This window comes from Theropithecus gelada, chromosome 2 (genome assembly GCF_003255815.1).
Source record: "Theropithecus gelada isolate Dixy chromosome 2, Tgel_1.0, whole genome shotgun sequence".
NCBI classification, from domain to species: Eukaryota; Metazoa; Chordata; class Mammalia; order Primates; family Cercopithecidae; genus Theropithecus; species Theropithecus gelada.
In genome coordinates, this window is record NC_037669.1 from 97,380,146 (window position 1) to 97,401,223 (window position 21,078).

General features: G+C 47.0%; 1 protein-coding gene across 1 annotated transcript in view; it reads right to left on the bottom strand.

The window, feature by feature from the left end:
• Positions 1-14,383, bottom strand: part of FAM198A (family with sequence similarity 198 member A) — a 79,983-nt gene extending 65,600 nt beyond the window's left edge. Inside the window, exon 1 of the mRNA XM_025375599.1 lies at positions 14,007-14,383. Within this exon, the coding sequence (XP_025231384.1) occupies positions 14,007-14,009 (3 nt within the window). The 5' untranslated portion in view covers positions 14,010-14,383. The remainder of the gene's footprint in view (positions 1-14,006) is intronic.
• Positions 14,384-21,078: the final 6,695 nt, after the last annotated feature.

The following is a 21,078-nucleotide window of genomic DNA, read 5'->3' on the forward strand; positions in this document are numbered from 1 at the left end:
TGAACTGCATGACTTGGCCATGACTCAGATTCACTGAACCTTTATTTACGGATCTCTAAAATGAGTCTCACACAGTAGTCTTAACATTTAAAGGATGAGAATTCCAGGAGATGATGAATGAGAAAGTTACAAAGTCTAATGCTTTGGGCATTGTTGTTATTGGGTTGTTATGCTACAGTGACATAATACAATATGTTGTAAATACAGTATGTTATTATCACTGAGGGGAAATTATCTTCCAACACCCAGCACGGTGCCTGGCACACACCAGGTTTTAATTTTTTTAAAGATTATTTTTTAATGGCCGTGGAGTAGAGGCTGGGGAAAGATGCTTTTAGGCAAAGGGGCTTCTGTCACTCCCCCAGAAACAGATCACATTGATGAATATCTACGCAGAGGCAGGGGTTCCGAATCTTATTAATACCAAAGACCCTTCTGGCCACCTGGTGAAGCTGAAGATTCTTCTCAAGATGCGTTTTTTTATTGTATAAAATGAAAAATACAGGGTTACCAAGATAATCATTTACATTGAAATAATTATCCAGATCTTCTAAAAAACAAATGTGTGATATAATTCTACACGTGCTTCCTTATTAACACATTAAAAACCAGTATCTATCAGTATATCTAAAAACAAATGCACTTTCAAAGCAGTGACGAATGAAAACTATATTTCAAAGTATCTGCTTCTGCTGTCATTACATAAAATATCTGTGACTTCTCTTGATGACAAAGTCACAGGTCCTGCCAATGCTACTGTGGCTGGTGCCTACATTCATTATTGAAGAAACACTGAATTCCAGTTAGAGATGAGTGAAAATAAAGATGTAACTTTGTTTAACCTAGTGCTCCCCTGAATTCCATGCGTTAAAGCAAACTAAATATGGCCTGAGAAGGACTCTGTATTTCTATATTTGAGTCCTTGTGGATGAACTGTAACCTAGCTTAATAGTCAGACAAAATTAAAAACCTAACTTAATAGTATGCGGCAGTAACAACGGCTGAGTGTTCACCAATCCCAGCAGCCATACTTCAACCACTCATATACTGCCGAATGTTCAAACTGCTCAAATAAGGCAAACGCCAAGCTGTAACCAATCTCACTGTTTCTGTACCTACTTCCGATTCCTGTACGTCACTTTACCTTTTTTGTCTATAAATTTGTTCTGACCATGAGGCACCCCCGGAGTCTCTGTGTGATTCTGGGGACTGCCCGATTTGCGAATCATTCACTGCTCAATTAAACCCTTTTACATTTAATTCGGCTGAAGTTTTTCTTTTATCACATGCTTGGACCCCAGATCAAGAACTCTTGAACTAGGCATCCCTTTCCCCTTCCTTGAATTCCACTTCACCGTCATAGGGATGGATCCCTGGGGATGAGGCAAAGGCAGCCCCTCTTTGGCATACATCCCAAACTCCTTCTGAGGGGAGCCAGAGTCTAAGGCATCCCCCACTCCTAATCGTAGTGTTGCACTGAAGGATCCTCCTGACAGTTCTAGAAGCCCAGGCCTTGCTGTGCCTTCAGGCCTGTCTGTTGTCCAAGGACAATGTAATCACAGCTCCCATTAACTGAGCAGTGATTATGTGCTGACTGTTGTGCAAGGTGCCTCATGCTCATTAAAGCACTGAGCATACAGTCCCACAAGGAGGCCCTGGTATTGCCAAGGGAAACTGAGGCTAAGAAGTTAAAGCTTCACTGACATGCCCAAGGTGGTGAGCAGGGTTTGAATTCAGTTCTGATTACAACTCATCCTCTGAACCCTTCATGCTTTAAAGCCACACCAAGTAAGATATTACGACAATTACAGTCTAAACTCAGCCACCGCCAGGGAGGGAAGTGAGTGTGAACCAGGAGCCAGGAGCCTCTCCAGACTCCCAGCGAAGTGACTACACAAGGCATCCCTGCCCAGTCAGCCTAAAGGGAGATGAGAGGATTTTAACCAGAGTTTCAGGGGAGAATGTTCTGAAAGAAAGGAATACAATAGCATCTTTGTAGTTGCAACAGGATCTTGGGCAGAGGGGTGGGGGTGGGGGGCCAGAATGTGGTGAGTAACTGTAAGAGCCCACTAGGTCCAGGGCCTGCAGACAGTGGCCAGGCATGTAGGGAGGCTGGGAATGAGCACCCGTGCTATCCAGGAAGCAACCCTGCCAGCAGCCAGTCCCTGAGCTGGGGTCCAGGTCCCCAGGAGGCACACACTGAGCCTCTATGTGGACAGACAACAGAGCCACTCTGTCCTTGAGAAAGAACCCTGTGTGTCCCACTCACTCTCCTTCCAGCACAGGCACAGACATCCAAATGGCCCATTCACTGGCCGTTACAGCCTCCAGCCCTCAAACTGCCTGCAGCCTCCACCTCCGCTGGGCCCAGGCACCCAGGCAGCGTGACCGCAGCCCCCACCACAGTCTGGGCACAGCTTGAGCCTGGCTCCAGTCCCACTACTCCATCAAACACCTCTGCTTCAGAGCCCAGGCAGCACCTCTGCAGCAGCTCTATGGCTACGCAAGTGTATGAGGGTGTGTGAGTGTGTATGCAAGATTACCAGTGTGTGGGTGTGTGTGTGTTTCACTGTGACACTGTGAATGTCAATGTGAGCATGTGGTTTATGTGTGAGTGTGTGAATAATGCATCTAAGTGCATGGAGTGGGTGGATGTGTGTGTGTATATCTGCGTGACTCTGTAGAGGGTATGAATAGCAGAGACAACAGCAAGAAAAAGACTGATTGGCCAGGCGCGGTGGCTCATGCCTATAATCCTATAATCCCAACACTTTAGGGGGCTGAAAGGGAAGAATCACTTGAGGCCAGGAGTTTGAGACCAGCCTGGGCAACAAAGTGAGACCTTGTCTCTACTAAAAATAAGAAAGAAAAAAAGAAAGCAGGAAAAGGAAATTTACAGAAGAGAAGTCCCCAGGAGACTCCCAAGACCTCAGACGACATCCTTACAGGAACTTTCCCCAGCCAGTGGCCTGGCCTGGCCCCCACCCCCACTGCTTCCACCTAGACAGATCCAAGAGACTTCAGGGGTCCCCAGACCTCCTCCCAACCAGCTGGGGTGAAAAGAGTGAGATAACCGCACCCATCATTTGCTTACTTGTCCACAGTCGCCCCAGGCACAGGCCTCGAGCTCATTCAGGTTTGGGTCCAGCCCCTTACCCTACCATTTCCCAGCCACAAGAGCTCAGGCAAAGCATTTGGTTCCTCTGAGCCTTAGTTTCCTCAGTAATAAAAAAGAGTGACACCTAGCTGACAGAACAACACACCTGGCCCGCAGAACAACATGCCTGGAACATAGAACAACACTGCCAGGACTCAGAACATCACACCTGGGACTCTCAGAACATCACACTGGGACTCAGAGCTTCACACCTGGGATGCAGTCGACGCACTGTCATTAAGTAGGCAAGTAGGCTGGCCCCCATCCTCCCCAAGACTCGGAATTCCTGAGGGGCCCAGGGTATAAGGCATGCTCATTCTCATCTCAATGCTCAAATGGAGGCTGGGCACATGGCAGGCAGATGCCGCTCTGATAAACAAACTTCGTAAATGTGGGTTTCCTTTGTCGTCCCTTCCTCCACCACAGACAACCACCGCTGCTGTCCCAGAAGCAGGCAGAGCAGTACTCTGAGAAGTTCGTTGGGAGTTATCCCCAAGGGTGTATGCATAGGGACCTCTTTTTTTTTTTTTTTTTGAGATGGGGTCTCACTCTGTCACCCAGGCTGGAGTGTAGTGGCATGATCATAGCTCACTGCACCCTCCACCTCCTGGGCCCAAGCAATCCTCCCACCTCAGCCTCTTAAGTAGCTGGGACTACAGGCATGCACCTTTTTAACTTTTTGTAGAGATAGGGTCTCCCTATGTTGCCCAGGCTGGTCTTGAACTCCTGAACTCAAGGGATCCTCCCTCCTCAGCCTCTCAAAGTACTGGGATTACAAGCATGAGCCAACACACCTGGCCCTGCACAGGGACTCTTGACCATGCAGACCTCCCAGCAGGTCCATCTGTCTATGCTGTGAGTCTAAGGCTGGGAACACCACACAGAGACGCCTCCAAAGAGACCCAAAAGCAGGTAGGATTTTCCACAATAAGCAGGTATTGCTCTTACAATTTACAAAAGACAGAGATAAAACAAGAGAGTTGCAAAACCCTATCAGGCCCAAAAGGAGAATCGAGGAAAACGTTCCCCTATGATCAGGTCAGGAAGAGAAGCAGTGACAATATGCAAAAGGACAAGTTTCTAAGAATCTTACCTCAACTCTACATTCACCAAAAAGAAAGATCAATGGCATTCTGAACCCTAAAAGGGAAGTCCAGACAGACAGAATGGGGCACCTAGAAGAAAGAGATTGCACAGACCCGGAGACAGAAAGCAAACGTGAGGACCCGCCCCATCCATTAATGCGCCTTTTCCCAGGCTCTGTAGGAAATGTGTTCCTTGCTCCTCCCTGCAACCCTCTCCCCCTACCAATGTCTCCCCCTTTCCTTCCACCTGGCCAGTAAGAGTTATCACATTATCCCTGGGCTGCAGTTCATTCATCTCCTTTGTAGATAAGAATGAAAGGGACTGCGGCTTCTGCACTTTTTGAAATTACGCCCCTCTAATGTTATGGGTTGGCTGTATTTGGGTCTTCCCTTCCCATCTCAAAGATACCACCAAGCATTTAAAAACACTACAGTTACTTTGCCAGAATATCTTGAGAATTTCCTAGTGCCCAGTGCATTGGAAGTCAACTCACAACACTGCTGCAAAGCCAGTCTAGCTAGAAGCAAGACTGGCCAGTGGAACCACTGGGTTTGTCCTGCTGATAATGCCTCCCCCAGCAGGAGCACAGAGCTGACACTAGGGACAGCCCTGGAGCATGTGAAGCACAGAGAGGCAGTGGCAGTCAGCCCTCAGTCCATCCAGGCCAGCAGAAAACAGCACTGCTCTGCCAAAGGGCAACAACATTGACGAAAGCCAGTTCAGAAGAATGTGCTCCACGCAGTCCAGGAGCCCCGCTGCATGGCACGCTCACAAGCTGAAAGGGGCGCCTGCCTGGCTCAGAACCATGCCTAGACGTGAAGGGTTCTCCACAGAGCTGGTCTCGTTTGTCTCTGTGCCTCACTCTCTTCATCTCGCATCCCTGTGTCTTTGGCTCTGACTCTTCTCGTTTTTCCCTCCCTTTCTCTCTTCTACTCTTATCCCCTCTGCTGTCTCTGACCAGTTCTTTGGCTGATGGCATTTCTGGAAAAATCCCTACCCAATTTGGCTCTTACAGAACCATGAACCTGCTTCCCCAAGATGGGAGGATTTGAATCCTCCAGCTGGTTCTGAAGAGGCTGTTTGCTCATTGCAAGCAAACACCCTCAAAAGCCAAACAAAAACTGCCCACAAGTAAACAGCATGTGATACAGCCCCTTCCTGTGGCCACTTAGCAGAAATCCAAGCCCATGGCAGGTGGAGAAGTTGGGCTAGGAAGGATGCAGCGGCCACAGCCCCTACCCACTCTCCAGCAGTGGTGGTCAGCTGGGTTGGAGGCCAGAAGGAAGGGAGCCAGGTGTCTATACCGGCTGCAGGAGAGCATCAGGGACCACAGGCAAGGTGGCTTGGGGGACATAAATAAACCTATACACACAATTATCACTGGAATTCTCTCTATCCTACCCCCGATCCCCCTTTTTTTTTTTTTTTTTTTTTTTTTTTTGAGCTAGAGTCTCGCTCTGTCACCAAGGCTAGAGTGCAGTGGCTCAATCTCAGCTCACTGCAGCCTCTGCCTCCTGGATTCAAGCAACTCTCCTGCCTCAGCCTCCCGAGTAGCTGGGACTACAGGCACATGCCACCATGCCCAGCTAATTTTTGTATTTTTAGTAGAGACGAGGTTTCACCATGTTGGCCAGGCTGGTCTCAAACTCCTGGCCTCAGGTAATCCGTCTGCCTCAGCCTTCCAAAGTGCTGGGATTACAGGTGTGAGCCACCACACCCAGCCTCTCTCTATCCTACTCTTGTGATTATCAAGGCAATATGTACAAAATCAGTTCAAAGGCTTAAAGGAGAAGTATCAACATTTCACCATTGCTTTTAAGAATATAACATAAGTGATTTTATAGAACTAAAATGATTAGTATCTTTGTTAAGTGACTTCTATATATGATCATTTGGTGGGATATGATGCGGTTTCTCTTCAAATAATCTGATCAATCTTTTATTCTGTAATTCATAGTACCCACTCCCCACCCCCCGCTTTTTTCTCCTTTTTTTTCCTTTTTGCCTTTGTTAGATGCCCAGGCACGCCACAGCACCAGGCGTTATCAGTACCAGCTCGCGTTCCTTTCCTTATTTGGAAAGAGGACTTACTTTCTAGCTCATTACAGACACCCCCTTCCCCTTCCTCTCCACTTTCTTTTACGTGCCCACCCTATCTAAAAAAAATCAAATGTTTAGCCCACCAGGATTAGTTTAGATTGTATGACCCGACCCCGGCCAATGAGGAAAGGGTACAGGGGCAGGACTAGTGTCAGGAATAAAGGCTCTCGTGCCCCTTTGTTCAGGTGTGCTCTCATGGTAACTGGCCAAGGAGGAAACCCTCTGCACAGAAGTAAAATTGCTTTGTTAAGAATCTTTTGTTTGCATCTTCAATTTCCTTAGGATTTGAGCATTATTCCTAACAATTTCTAAGTGTGACTAGAAAAGAAACACCAAAAGCTAAATTTAAATAAAAATGAAGAGAAAGGAGGAAGGCTGACAGAGACCCATATATCCAGATGCCTGAACAAGAACCTGGAGTCACTCCTGACCTGCTCTCAGCCTCCACATCTGAGATTACCAAGGGCTGGAGGTTCTCCTGCCCAAACATCCTCCTACCTGCTCCTCCAGCCTGCTACAGAATCCATACCTCCATCCTGGCCCCCTGGATCACACTCCTTCTTCTCAGTCCCCAAAACTGCTCTCTAAAATGCAAATGCAATCCCACCTCTCTAAGCTCAAAAGCCCTTCCATTGTCCCCTCCGCCCTAGGGACAATAACACAAACCCCTAGCTGGGTGGGGAGAGCACCCACATCCAAGAACCAGGCCCTGGCCCCAGTCCCATCTCCAGGAAGTTCCCCTGTGGTCCCAGCCCAGCTCCTTCCCAGCCAACTTTTAACAGCTCATTTTTGCCTCCAGGGGTTTTGCACGTGCTGTTCCTTCTGCTAGAATGCCTCTTTCCCTCTTCTTTTTGTTATATATATATTTTAACTTACATACAGTAAAACTGAAACTCTTCTGTATCATTCTATGAGTTTTAACACATGTATTAGATATGCATGTCCACCACCACAGTCAGGACACAACACTTCCATCACTCCAGAATTCTCCTTTGTGCTGCCCCTTTATAATCACAGCCTCTCCACCCCTAACCCCTGCAACTGCTGATCTGTTTTCCATCCCTATAGTTTTGCCCTTTCTAGAATGTCATATAAAAGGAATACCACAGTATGTAACCTGTAGGATTGGATTCTCCCACTCAGCATAATGCCTTTGACATCCCTCCACATTGTTGCATGGATCTATGGTTCTTTTCTATTGCTGAGGAGTAGTCCACCGTATGGACATACCACAGTTTATCCAATCTACAGCTGAGTGACATTTGGGTTGTTTCCAGTTTGGGGCAATTATAAATAAAGCTATTATAAACATTTGCATCAGGTTTTTTTGTAGACATGTGTTTTCATTCCTCCTGCATAAATACACAGGAATGGGATTGTTGGGATATATGGTAAGTGTATGTTTAACTTTTTATGAAAAACTAACAAACTGCTTTCTACTGTTTCCCACTTTCATGTAGGAGAGTTCCTGTTGCTGGCATCCTGACCAGTACTTGAGGTTGTCAGGGTGTTTTGTTTCACTTTTTAACTATTCTAACAGATGTACAGTGGCTTCTCCTTTCTTCCCTTGACAGAATCCAGATCCTCCTCGGATACTCCCTGTCCTGGAGCCTCCCTCTGCCCTACTCACTCCTCAGGTTGGGTCTATCCTTTCTCTGTATCTTCAGCAGAACATTTGGCCTACAGGGCTGACGCATTTCTTTGTGCTTCCCTCTCCCCTGAACCTAGCACCTACCACCTGCCCCCACCACCTCTGCCCACACACACACACACACACACACACACACACACACACACACGTACGCACAGGCAGCCTCAATAGACTGTGTACTCCTCAGAGGCAGAGTATGTGTTTTTGATTTTTCTGTTTTCTGCCCTGCACAATGTCTGGCTTAAAGAAGACACTTTCTAAATGAATTGATGAATGAATGAATGACAAGGCGGCAGGGAGACAGAGGGAGCATTAACACACATTTACACATTGAACGTGAATCCTCCTTTTGTGGCCTTCTTGATATGCCACTCAGGAATTCCAAAGCCACTTGGGAGCAAGACTCAGCCCCTGCCCATGGAGACACTCATTCCTTCAGAGCTCATGAAGGCCTAGAGATCAGAGTGAGGCCCCTATAACCAAGTACCCCCATTTGTCTAAGACAAAGAGAATAAATTTTTTAAAATTATTTCTTCTTCTCTCTTTCTTCTTTTTCCCTCAATCCTTGCTTCCTACTTAGCTCTTTAGAAATGCAGTTAGAAGCTCTACCTTCCCTTCACTAAACACTCCCTACATGAAAAGCTTATCTAACTATGTGCTTACTTAGAAGCTCCAAAGCCTGAGCTACCTTCCACCAGGAGCTTGCCTCGAGAGGTAACAGTCAATTTACAACCTAAATTATGCCCACTCCAAAACTCTCTCCCACCTGCAGAGTATCTCAAGACAACGACGACCTTACAACCTAGATCTGCCTGTGATGGTGCTAGCTCAACTCCCTGGTAGATAAGGCACCCAAGCAAGTCATGGAGACCCCCACCGGCTTGCTCACTCCCCTGCATGCCATTCATGCCAAGTATCCCTTTAAAGGACCCTGCTTTCTGCTCTAAAGCAAAGCAGTATCCTTAAAGGCAGGAGCCTGTACCTCTTCCTCTAGGCTAAGCTTTAGAATATAGTCACTTTCTTTATACCAGACCTCACTCTGGTTAATTGGACTCTACAAGTGGTGAGTGACTGAATCTGCATTTCGGTTACACTCCTGCTGTTTCCTCACCCTTCACATCAGCCCTCATCCTGCTTCCCTTCCACTCTTAACCTCCTTGACCCCAGGATTCACCAGATGCTATCATAAAGACTTTCCATCTTCCACTCGCTGGACTTTGGGGAATAGGATCAGATCCCAGGCCACTCCCAGGAGTATGTGTGCATGCGTGAGTGTGTGTGTGCATGCACGTGTGTGTGTATGAGTATGTGTGTGATGTGTGAGAGTGAGTGTGTGTGTGTGTGTCTGAGAGAGAGAGAGAGAGATAGGAAGTGAAATCCACATAAAGAAGGGCGTCCTGGGGTTTTCCCACAATCATGTCTCCCTCTCATTCTCACTCTCAGGCCAAGTGGTCCTTCACACGCAGTCCTGTGCAGACACATCCAGAAAATGAAGGGATCACGTCCTAAACTCCCTAGGCGGAAACATTTTAGCAGTCACATCACAAGATGATCCAAGCAAAGACAGCCCCAGGTGACTCACAGCAACCATGCCTCAAAGAAAACTGATGCACTCTGTTTCTCTACTAGTACCTTAGGTGGGAGCGGATACTGGGCCTCCCAGACCTACTTGGAGGGATTTGTCAGCATCTTTGAGGCCAAGCTGAAGCATGTTTCTCTCACTAGTCCCTAAAACAACTAAGGAACTCATTTCTTTGTGAGACCTGTTCCCGCCATCCCCTACATCCCTGTTTTTTGGACCAACCCCTGTTTGGTATGGTTGGGGCCAGTGGATGGTTTAAAACACTCTGCTCCCTGCCCAGCCCTGCACAAAGCCTGGGTTAGGTATGCAGCAGGAGCTACAAGTAAGGGCTGTACCCCAGAAGAGAGAGGGGATCAAATTTCCCACAGGCTCCATGGGCTGCATTTCAAAGTTCCAGTACCAGTTTAACCTCTTCTTCAGCTGAGCCTGATAACTTTTAGGACTCATTCAGTGCAGAGGGACTCAATGAGGGGACCCCAGCATTAGACTCCAAGGGCCTGCGGCTGTTCAGGGAGCTACATTCTCATCCAGTCAGCAACACTGTGCAAGGAGGTGCGTGGGAGACTGGACAAACATCTGCAGGCTGGGTTTTCCTGCCTGATGGGAAGATGGACTTAAAAGAAGCAAGAAAACTACTTGAGGATAAATTCCGTCTATACTAGATCCTTACTTAGAGAAGAGTTCCATAAGCACCCCCTTGACTGGTATTGAATGAAAGGCGCCTGTGACTTCCTTACCATTTGTTTTAGACCCTAACAAAAAGCAAACCTATTTTTGTGGGTCTTTTGTAAAGCCCCCAATCTTACAGCACCTTTGAGACACCAAGTGTTTTCACCTCCATGACTCCATTTGCTCCTCACAATGACTCCTTTTACAGATAAGGGGCTGAGGTTCAGAGCAAGGCAGCACTTACCCAGAGCCACACGGTAACCTAGCCCAGCACAAACCCCATTCTGACGGCAAACCCCGGGCCTTTCCTCTGCCACTCCAAGCCACACCACATCCAAGTCTATGATGGGGCTGTAGTGCCTGTGACAGGACCTGCATAGGGAGTGGAGGGGGACCTGGGCCCTAGGAGACCTGGGCCCTAGCCCGGCTTTAAGTGACCCTAAAGAGGCCACATCCCTTTTCCAGCCTCAGCTCCTCCTCCTCTGAGTCTTAACCTCCAGGGATTTTAGCTCTTGGTTCTCCCAAGGAGGACTGGCCCGTGTGGGCTCCCCTGGGACTCCCTTTCCTCCACTGCTGCCTGCCTGATGACCTGCCCACAGCACAGAGTGAAGACAGGCAAGAGGAAACTCCTCCCACAGCACGCTGGGCCCTGGGAGGGTAGTTACAGTAAAAGCTTGGATAGAGAAAGAGGCCGGAGCAATTCGTTCTTATGAATTTGTCTGATTTCCACTTAGCTGGGCACTCAGGTCCTCATTTCCATGGATAATGAGACGGTGGCCACATGCCACTGAAATCAGCCCCAATCCTGAAGTGACCTAAATGTCCACAAACAGGGAGACGATTATCAAAGTCATCGTACTGAGCATTAAATGTACGGTTATGAAAGATTTTTCTAGAGATGTAGACATGGAAACATGTTTTGATATAAACTGAAGTAAAACAAATCAGACTGCAAAACTGCATGTGTGGTGAAATCTCAGCTCTTTAAAATAATACTCAAAGAGAATAGGAAATATGCCAAAATGATAATCGTGGTTCCTGTAGAAGTTGTATATTTTTTCTCAAAAATCAGGAGGAAAACATTTTTTAATTGGCAGTAATAGTTTCAACTTTCTCTATCAATATTTTTTCTTTTTTAATTTTTAACCTAACACATATACATCTGATTCTATCAATATTTTTCATCAAGTACAGAGTCCTTGGCAAACACCAAACCTCCCACCACCATCGCAAGGAAAGAAACTGACAAGTGCTCCAATCTTAGCTTAAATACATACCAAGCCACGACCCCTGACCCCGCAGGATGATCAAAAATGCCCCCACAGATACTGCAGCTCAATGCTCTTTTCTTTCTTTCTTTTTTTCGTTTTCCAAAAAGACATTTAAGGATTCTAGGCTTTTATTTGTGTACTTCTAACCCAGAGTTTCCCATCATACGTACCTCGGACCAATAACAGGATGGCATTAGGAAATTACTGAATAAAGGATACCATATTCAAACAAGCTGGGCAAGTTCAAATCTCAGTGTAATGAATTAAAAGAGGATACTCTACGGGAGGACCCTCAAAGAGATATAGCATATGATATATGCGATATCATATAATGGGAAATGACATAGCATCTATCATTTCCCAAAAACTATTTTAGGACTATCTCAAGGAATGACCACTCTATGGACATAAGAATACCTTGGGAAGTGCAGCTTTGAGCCCCAGTTTTCCCCCATTCTCTCAGCCTTCTTGCCCTGTGGTTCTCAGCCCTGGCAGCACACTGGGCTCACCTGCAGAGCCTGAAAACATCCCTTGGTCTGGGTCTCATCTGGATTTGGGCTGGGGGATGGGGGCAGCCTGAGTCAGGGCTGAGAACCATTTCTTCCCCACACCTTTTTAGTTGTTCATGCTAAGCATAGCTCAACACTAGAATTGAGATCCAATCTCAAAGTTATTCACATATCACCCATTTTTGGAGCTAAATGGCACCTTCAGTAACATCTAGTCCAATCTCTCATTTTACAGAAGAGGAAACTAAGATCCTCAAAGGATTCCTAGCCCCCTGTCTCCTCCCATGTGGCTTCCAGCCAGTGCCACGCTGCCCTGTGGCCTCTGGACCTCAGGAGCCTTCATTCAGAGGGAGAAACAAAGGAGAGCCTTCAGATGTCCAAGGCCATTTCACTGCCAGAGGATGCCCCCAGGCCCCTCTCTCTGCAAGTGAACACTGAGACTACGAAATGTTGACACAAGTCCTCTTCCTAACGCAATACCAGAACCCAGAGCCAGGGACATGAAACGGGGAAGCGGCACTGACTCGCAGAACTGGAAGCTTGCACTGGCAGTGGGGCAAACACACCAATGTTCCCCTAGGCAGCCTGAGCAGAAGGCAGGTACCATCTCTCCTCCAGGCACTCTGCTTCAGCAGCAGACCACAGAGCCTCTGCTACATCTGCCTTTAAAGCCAGGAGACTCCAGCACAATGCTAATGCCCCTCAGAGTGGATGGCTGTGGCCTCAGTTCTGGCAACACTCTTGCTCTTAAACAGGGAATTTGTAATAGGGTATCTCCACTCTTTTCGTTTCACATCTGTACCCCCAATTATTCCCCCTTTTGAAGCTTAAGATTCCACTATTTCCTTCTCTTAGCAGCTTTGAGAAAAAACCTGAAGCTGGATAGGTGTTAGGAGGGGTGAAACATACACACACCCCTGGCCTCAAAGGTACCCTTCCTGAGCCCCCAGCGCCTGATGACCAGCCCTCCACCTCTGCTCCAGCCATCTGCCAGGCCTCCCTGCACGCAAAGGAGCTGTTCTCTCAGAGACCCTCCATCCTACAGCGCAGTCTCTAGACAGCCTTCTAAACTCCAGGCCCAGCGAAACTCCCCACGAAGCATCTCCGGTGGGGTTCCGATCTGCCCTCTGTGAGCTTGGAAGGGAAGGAAAGAGGCGAGAGGGCACGGAAGCAGACAGGGGAGCCTGGTGAACTGCAGGAGCCCAGTTGGGGTTGCAGGGGTTTTCTGCTGCAAGAGAAGCAGAGCAACTAACCAGTGGCCGGGCCTGAGGGACGCCCCTTTCCTGGGGTTGCATGTGTCCTTTAGCTAAGCCGCCTGGGCCATATTCTCAATGGGTTTTTCTTTTCTGCCTGTTAGTGTCTGTGAGGTTGATCAATGGAAGGACCACGTCCACAAGACCCTGGTTTCATCGTGACATTCCAGACCCACCAGTGCTTCCACGACTGCCCGATAGTCCTCCTGTCGGGGAGGTAGAGGGAGGCGGATTGGAACCTTACTAAAGCCAATTTAACTCAGTAGTAATAAACGTTAGGATATTATTTTTAATGTCAATACATAGCTAAATTAGAAAAGATAGTACATAATCACATAAATTTTGGAGAGTATTAAAATGACTTCAAAAGCTTCTCATCAGAGGCTGCCGTGGGTTCCCCAGGGAATGCTCCCCTCTCCCTACCCTGTGGATTGCATGAAGATTGCGCAGAGTTGCGAGTGGGTTACGGTTCGGTTAAGGTGTGAGGATCCGTAATAAAAGCCTCCTTACTACCGTCCGCCCCGCCAAGAGCGGCAGTAGAGCCGTTGCCCCCAGTTCTGGTGCAGAAATGAAAGCCGCCGCCGCCCCATGCAACTTTCGGGGAACAACTCCAGCCTCGGGAGGCCGCGCAGGCTGCGCGCGCCCAGGGCCGCTGCGCGCTGCCAGCAGCCACCTGTCCGGGTGATCGCCCCACCCTCTGCTTGCGCGTTCCTTCCCGCGAGTCCTACCATGTCCCCGGCGGTGTCCTGGCCGGCTCCTCGACGCGCTCAGCCGGCTCGCAGACTCATCCCGCCTCCCCTTGGCCGCCCCCGGCGCCGTGGCTCGCCAGGCTCCACAGGATGCACGGCTACTCGGCTGGGGCGTGTTTCCCGGACTCAAGGTGCACACCTTCCCTGCAGCCAAGTGGCCCCGCGCCAACTCTCGGGAGATCGCTGCACGCCGGGATACTCCGCGGGTGGGGAATGCACGCCGGATCTACTGAGATCTGCGGGGATCTGCGGGAGCCTACCCGCAGCCGCGAGCCTCTGCGGTTTATTGGGGACGTTTGCAGTTTGCAAAGTCCCTGCCGCGCGTCCCGGCCCAGCCTCCCCATTCCCCCGAAAGCGCGGGAGGGGGGAGCTCCTTTCACAATAAAAGCCCTGCCGGGGGCTCGGCCAGCCGCAGTCTTCTGGAGTAGGGGCCCAGGTGCTAGGAAGGAAAGGTCCACGCCCTGCCTGCCCGCCTGCCAGGTGATGCGTCAAGGCTGGGCGGTGAGGGACGCCTCTAAGGTGTGAGGGTGCTCGGTGAGTTCGCTGCAACTCGGCAATAGAGCTGAGTGTTGCCCAAACTGCTACCCTCTCCTGCCAAGCAGGACAAGTCTTTTTTTTTTTTTTTACTGTCGCTTGTCAGAAGGACAAGTCTTTTTTTACTGTCACTTCTTCGCTTTGTTTGGGTTCGGTCCCCAAGAGGATTTGGAAGGAAAATCCGTTGACCACTACATTAATTAACAATGAAGAGTTTTTGTCCTTGAGAACTAATCACTGTTAAAGTGACTGAAGTGGCTGATACCTCTCTGCTTTGGATGTACAGACAGTGCCTTTGTCACCTACTGCAGAGTCACCTACTGCCAACAGTGGAACAGTCAGAGCAAGACCTGAGAGTGTATCTGCTCCTCATTGGGGAGTGTCCTGGGCTTAGGGGGGTCTGTAGTCCCCAAATCAGGGCTAGCCCCACTATTCACAGCTGGATGACCATCGACCAGTCCCCAGACGTCTTTATGACTTGTGTCCCCCAGTGGCCCAATGTTTGAACCCCAGGATTCTTAAGAGCCTGTAGGCAATAGATGGAGGTGAGGCAGACTCAGCAGTAGGGTGTCCTGAGAGAATTTGGGGGCCAGGCTGAAAAATTAGCCTCCAATATTGAAACTAACAGGAAGCATCATTAGTTAGACGAAGACAGGCATCTTCCCAGCAGTCATCTGCCCCAGAATGATTTGAGGTTGTCACTGATGGCAGTGCTTCTAAAAGGAAGCAAAGATCCAGAGGGTCCCCTTAAATTGTGTATGTGTATATGGGCGGGAGGAACAGATGAAGGGCAAGTATTGAGTCCTTAACATTCCAGATGCTTTCTGTACATTATTTCATTTAATCATCACAAACGATCCTAAAAGGAAAACTTTTGCAAATGAGGAAAGTCAGGATTAGGGAGGTGAAGTAACTCTCCTGAGACCAGATAGCCAGTAAACAGTTTAGCAAATCCAAGTCTATTTGCTAGAACATGAAACGAAGAGGAAGACTTAATACGGCAGAAACAGGAGGCAGGATGTAGCACTGCAAACTGCAGCTTGTCAGTGCATATGGAGTACTGAAAGGACAGAGAGTTTGAGCCCTGGTTGGGAAATGAGGGAAGAGGGAGGAGGACAGTACAAACCATTCAGGTTTGTATTTAGATGTTTAGGGAGACGCTGTGATCTTTTGAGTCTCATTTCTGACTGTGACTCCACACAAGATGTACATTAAACATATATGTATAAATGTAACTAAAAGAACGTTTTATAAAACATTACTTCATGTAATGCACTCTGACATTTTCTATTCTATTTCAATTTTACATATTTTTAATGGTGCTCTCAAATCATTAACTTAGGAAGAGAGTGCCCAGTATTTCCAGGATTACTGGAAGCAGAAATGTTTTTCAAAAGAAGCAGCTCCGATGACTCATGGAACACACTTGGGAAAAGCTGCTGCAGGATCTAGCCCAGCCAAATAAAATGTCACACAAGAACATGGGTAAGTTGTAAAGAATTGTTTGTTGTTATAGCATATCCTGGTCCATCCTAATAACATGAATAAAATTACTTTTAAGAAGAATTACTTGAAAAGAGTCATAAATCAGATTTTTGTCATTTCTCTGCTCAAAACCTACCATAGGCTTCACATCTCCTGCAGTGTAACATGCCACATCTTACAGGGGTCTACAAGTCCTTTCACACTTTGGCCCTCATTGCTTCTCTAACATTATCTCTGCACACTCTCTCTCACTGTGCTCCAGGACACACTCACCTTCTTATTGTTCCTTGCATATTACAGGCATGATCCCACCACAGGACCTTTGCACTTGTTATCCCTCTCCCTAGAATGCCCCACATATCCCCATGGTTTGCTCCCTCATCTCCTTCAGGTCTTTGCCCAAGTGTCACCTCTTCAGTGAAGCCTTCCCTGACCTATTTAAGATTATACACTCCACTCCTCTTTGTAATTCAAAGTTCCACCTTGTAATTTTTTTTTTTTTTTTTTTTTTTTCCTGAACTAGGCAACTTCTTGGAAACTGTATTAAAGGGTTTTAAATTTAGATAACCAGTAAATCCCTCCCTTCTAGGAAACAACACTTCTTGTTTTGTTACTTTCCAAATTTTGGTTGATTGGTGGTTGGCTGCTCCCAGGTTGTTGGCAGAGCCTCTGGTTACACTGCGGACCTTGCAAGTAGGAAACACTCAACTCAGTCAACTGAGACAGGTTGGTGCTAGAGAGGAATATTTTATTATTTTCATGAGAGGGTGCTTCCAAGTTCAATAGGAGTGACTCTCTCTTTCACCAGTTAGCAGGAGATTTCCAACTTGCTCTAAGGACGTTTTAGGGTTTCTTATAAACTGGTCAGGCAGCTGCCCAACAGGCCCACTCTCTAATAAGATTCCATGTCTAGCTCCGTTCCAGACTTACTGAATCAAAATTTCCAAGGCTTGAGTGTCTTTATATTGTTTAACCATAGCCAGGGCTGAGAACTGCTGAACTAAGCAATTCCTCTTCCTTGGCTCCCATATCCAAATGGCCTTTCTAAATGATTCTGGAATCTTTCTCCTCCTCATGGCCAGTTCTTTGGCTCAAACTTTTGTCATCACTTACACTACTCTCAGAAACTCAACTAGCATCTCAGGCTCTACTTTTGCTCTCTCCAATCCATCCTGCACATCACTGCCAAAACATAAACATTGGTCTGCCACTGACCTGTTCCACATAACTCTCAGGATTAAGTGCAAATTCCTCAGCAGGATAGCTTTCAGACTTCTTCAAGGTTTGACCTCTTATTACCTCTTCAGGCCTTTTACACACTCATAAACCTCCTTCAGGGCAGTTTCCTCCATCTCAAAGCCTTTTCTTGACACATTCCTATTTCCAACCTGACATATCTCCCTGCACCAGTCCTCTCCATCCTGAAGGTTCAGCACAGCATGTCCCCTGAAGTTCCTCTGTTGCAAATATTATCTCCTGTGACCTTCCCTCCCTAGAGGAAAGAACCATTCTGGGCCTTCTGTCTTCATCTCCTTGGCACCAAGTAGCTACTTGATAAATGCTTCTGAATAAAGGAATGAGACAGAGAATACTGAGGTTCAAAACTGCATCTACCACTCACAGAGCATGGGTCCTCAGCAAAGCTACTTCCTCTCCACTGACTTCAAGTTCCTCATCTGACAAGTAAGAACCATCATCCCAGCCCAGCCTAACTCCCTGGATTCCTGCAACCATGTAGTGCGCTCATATAAGTTACATCATCAAGGACAGGACTTTTCTCATGGTAAACATTCAAAAACATTTATTGAATCCAAGAATGACGAATGAGAAAAAAACTTCTTTTGCAGCAGAGAATGTTAGCATCCAGTTTACATTCTCTCTTTTTTTCTCATTCACTTAACTCCTATATTTTAAGGGGCAGCAGTACACTTAGCCAAAAAATTATATATTTCACAACCTCCCTTGCAAAAAGGAACAGCCAATAAGAAGCAAATGGAAGTCATTGGTGGAGCCCACAGAAGCATTTGAGGGGGGCTGAGGTAATTTACATTATTGTTCAGCAAATATTTATTCCCTATATTAGTCTGTTTTCATGCTGCTGATAAAGACATACCCAAGACTGGGCAATTTACCAAAGAAAGAGGTTTAATGGACCTAAAATTCCACATGGCTGGGGAGGCCTCACAATTGTGGCAGAAGGCAAGGAAGAGCAAGTCATGTCTTACATGGATGGCAGCAGGCAAAGAGAGAGTGAGTTTGTGCAGGGAAACTCCACCTTATAAAGCCATCAGATCTTGTGAGACTTATTCACTATCACGAAAACAGCACGGGAAAGATCTGTTCCCATGATTCAATTACCTCCCACAGGGTCCCTCCAACATGTGAGAATTCAAGATGAGATTTGGGTGGGGACACCGTCAAACCATATTATTCTGCCCTGGCCCCTCCAAAATCTCATGTCCTCACATTTCAAAACCAATCATGCCTTTCCAACAGTCCCCCCAAAGTCTTAATTCATTTCAGCATTAACTCAAAAGTCCACAGTCCAATGTCTCATCTGAGACAAAGCAAGCCCCTTCCACCTATGAGCCTGTAAAATCAAAAACAAGTTAGTTATTTCCTAGATACAAAGGGGATACAGGAATTGGGTAAATACAGCCATTCCAAATGGGATAAATTGGCCAAAACAAAGGGGCTACAGGCCCCATGTAAATGAAATCCAGCAGGGAAGTCAAATCTTAAAAGTTCCAAAATTATCTCCTTTGACTCCATGTCTCACATCCAGGTCATGTTGATGCAAGAGGTGGGCTCCCATGGCCTTGGGCAGCTCCATCCCTGTGGCTTTGCAGGGTATAGCCCACCGCCCTGGCTGCTTTCAAGGGCAGGCGTTGGGTATCTGTGGCTTTTCCAGGTTCACAATGCAAGTTGGTGGATCTACCATTCTGGGATCTAGAAGATGATGGCCCTCTTCTCACAGCTCCATTAGGCAGTGCCCTAGTAGGGGCTCTGGGTGGGGGTTCACACCCCACATTTCCCTTCCACACTGCCCTAGCAGAGATTCTCCAAGAGGGCCCCACCCCTGCAGCAAACTTCTGCCTGGACTTCCAGGCATTTCCATACATCCTCTGAAATCTAGGTGGAGATTCCCGAACACCAATTCGTGACTTCTGTGCACTTACAGGCTCACCACCACGTGGAAGCTGCCAACGCTTGGGGCTTGCACCCTCTGAAGTCACAGCCCAAGCTCTACATTGGACCCTTTCAGCCATGGCTGGAACAGCTGGGACGCAGCGCACCGAGTCCCTAGGCTGCACACGGTATGGGGACCCTGGGCCCAGCCGACGAATTCACTCTTTCCTCCTAAGCCTCAGGGCCTGTGATGGGAGGGGCTGCTGTGAAGACCTCTGAGATGCCCTGGTGACATTTTCTTCATTGTCTTTGGGATTAACATTCAGCTCCTCGTTGCTTATGAAAATTTCTGCAGCTGGCTTGAATTTCTCCTCAGAAAATGGGATTTTCTTTTCTCTCCCATTATTGGGCTGCAAATTTTCCAAACTTTTATGCTCTGCATCCCTTATGAAATTGCCTTTAATAGCACCCAAGTCACCTCTTGAATGCTTTGCTGCTTAGAAATTTCTTCTGCCAGATACCCTAAATCATCTCTCTCAAGTTCAAAGTTCCACAAATCTCTACAGCAGGGGCAAAATGCTGCCAGTCTCTTTGCTAAAACATAACAAGAGTTACCTCCACTCCAGTTCCCAAGAAGTTCCTCATCTCCATCTGAGACCATCTCAGCCTGGACCTTATTGTCCATATCACTATCAACATTTTGGGCAAAGCCATTCAACAAGTCTCTAGGAAGTTCCAAACTTTCCCACATTCTCCTGTCTTCTTCTGAGCCCTCCAAACTGTTCCAACCTCTTCCTGTTACCCAGTTCCAAAGTCACTTCCACATTTTCAGGTATCTTTTCAGCAGCATCCCAGACTACTGGTACCAATTTAATGTATTAGTTCATTTTCACGCTGCTGACAAACACATACCCGTGGTTGGGAGGAAAAAGAGGTTTAACTGGATGTACAGTTCCACATGGCTGGGGAGGACAGCATGCGAAAGACCATGATTCAATTATCTTCCACAGGGTCGCTCCCACAACATGTGGGAATTCAAGATGAGATCTGGGTGGGGACACAGCCAAACCATTTTACTCCCCTTCCCCCTGCTGCGAGCAGAGCATATATCTTTACGGCACTGTTGTTGGGGTTGGCCATGGACTAACTCTGACCAATAAGACGTGAGCAAACAGAAGCACTCTGTGTGCTTGTGCAGTATTGCTTGGCTTTACATTCTGATGATGCATCATGTGAAGAACAAGCACAAAGGTAATTTTATATTTTGAAATTAAAGTTGTATTCTAAATAAGTTACAGTCTTTAATAAAGAAAATTTTTAAATCCTATTTATCTTGGCTGCCCTTTCCTGGTGACAGTTTTTGAAATTCTGAAATCATCTTCTAAAGCTCAAGTCATTTTTTGCTAAAGTTTTTGAAACAACCTACGCATACCCATCAAACGACTCAGGTGTAGTCAGTTCATCCTTTTTCAGGCTCCTTGTTGGTCTCTTCAAAGAGCATCAAACAGTTTTGGAGAAACAGCATATAAATGTGTATAAACGTGTTTACTATAATCTTTTCTCCATTCTCATCCTCAATATATTTCCAAATTGAAGAAGAACATTGTTATGGACTGCAAACCCAGGGAGCCCTCGCCAAGACACTAACCCTGCTGTCACCTTGATTTTGGACTTCCAGTCTCCAGAACCATGAGAAAATAAATTTATCTTGTGTCATGGGTGGGCAATGACTAGCTGGGCCCATGACATGGAGAGGGAAAAGAATTCACCAAGACAGTTTTAAATAAACAAAGACAGATTTGTTAGAGAAAGTATGAAAATACATTCCAAGAAAGCAATGAGTAAATCAACATGAGAAGAGCTGACTGCAAAGAAAAAGGGCTTGCTAGAGATTTCATACAAT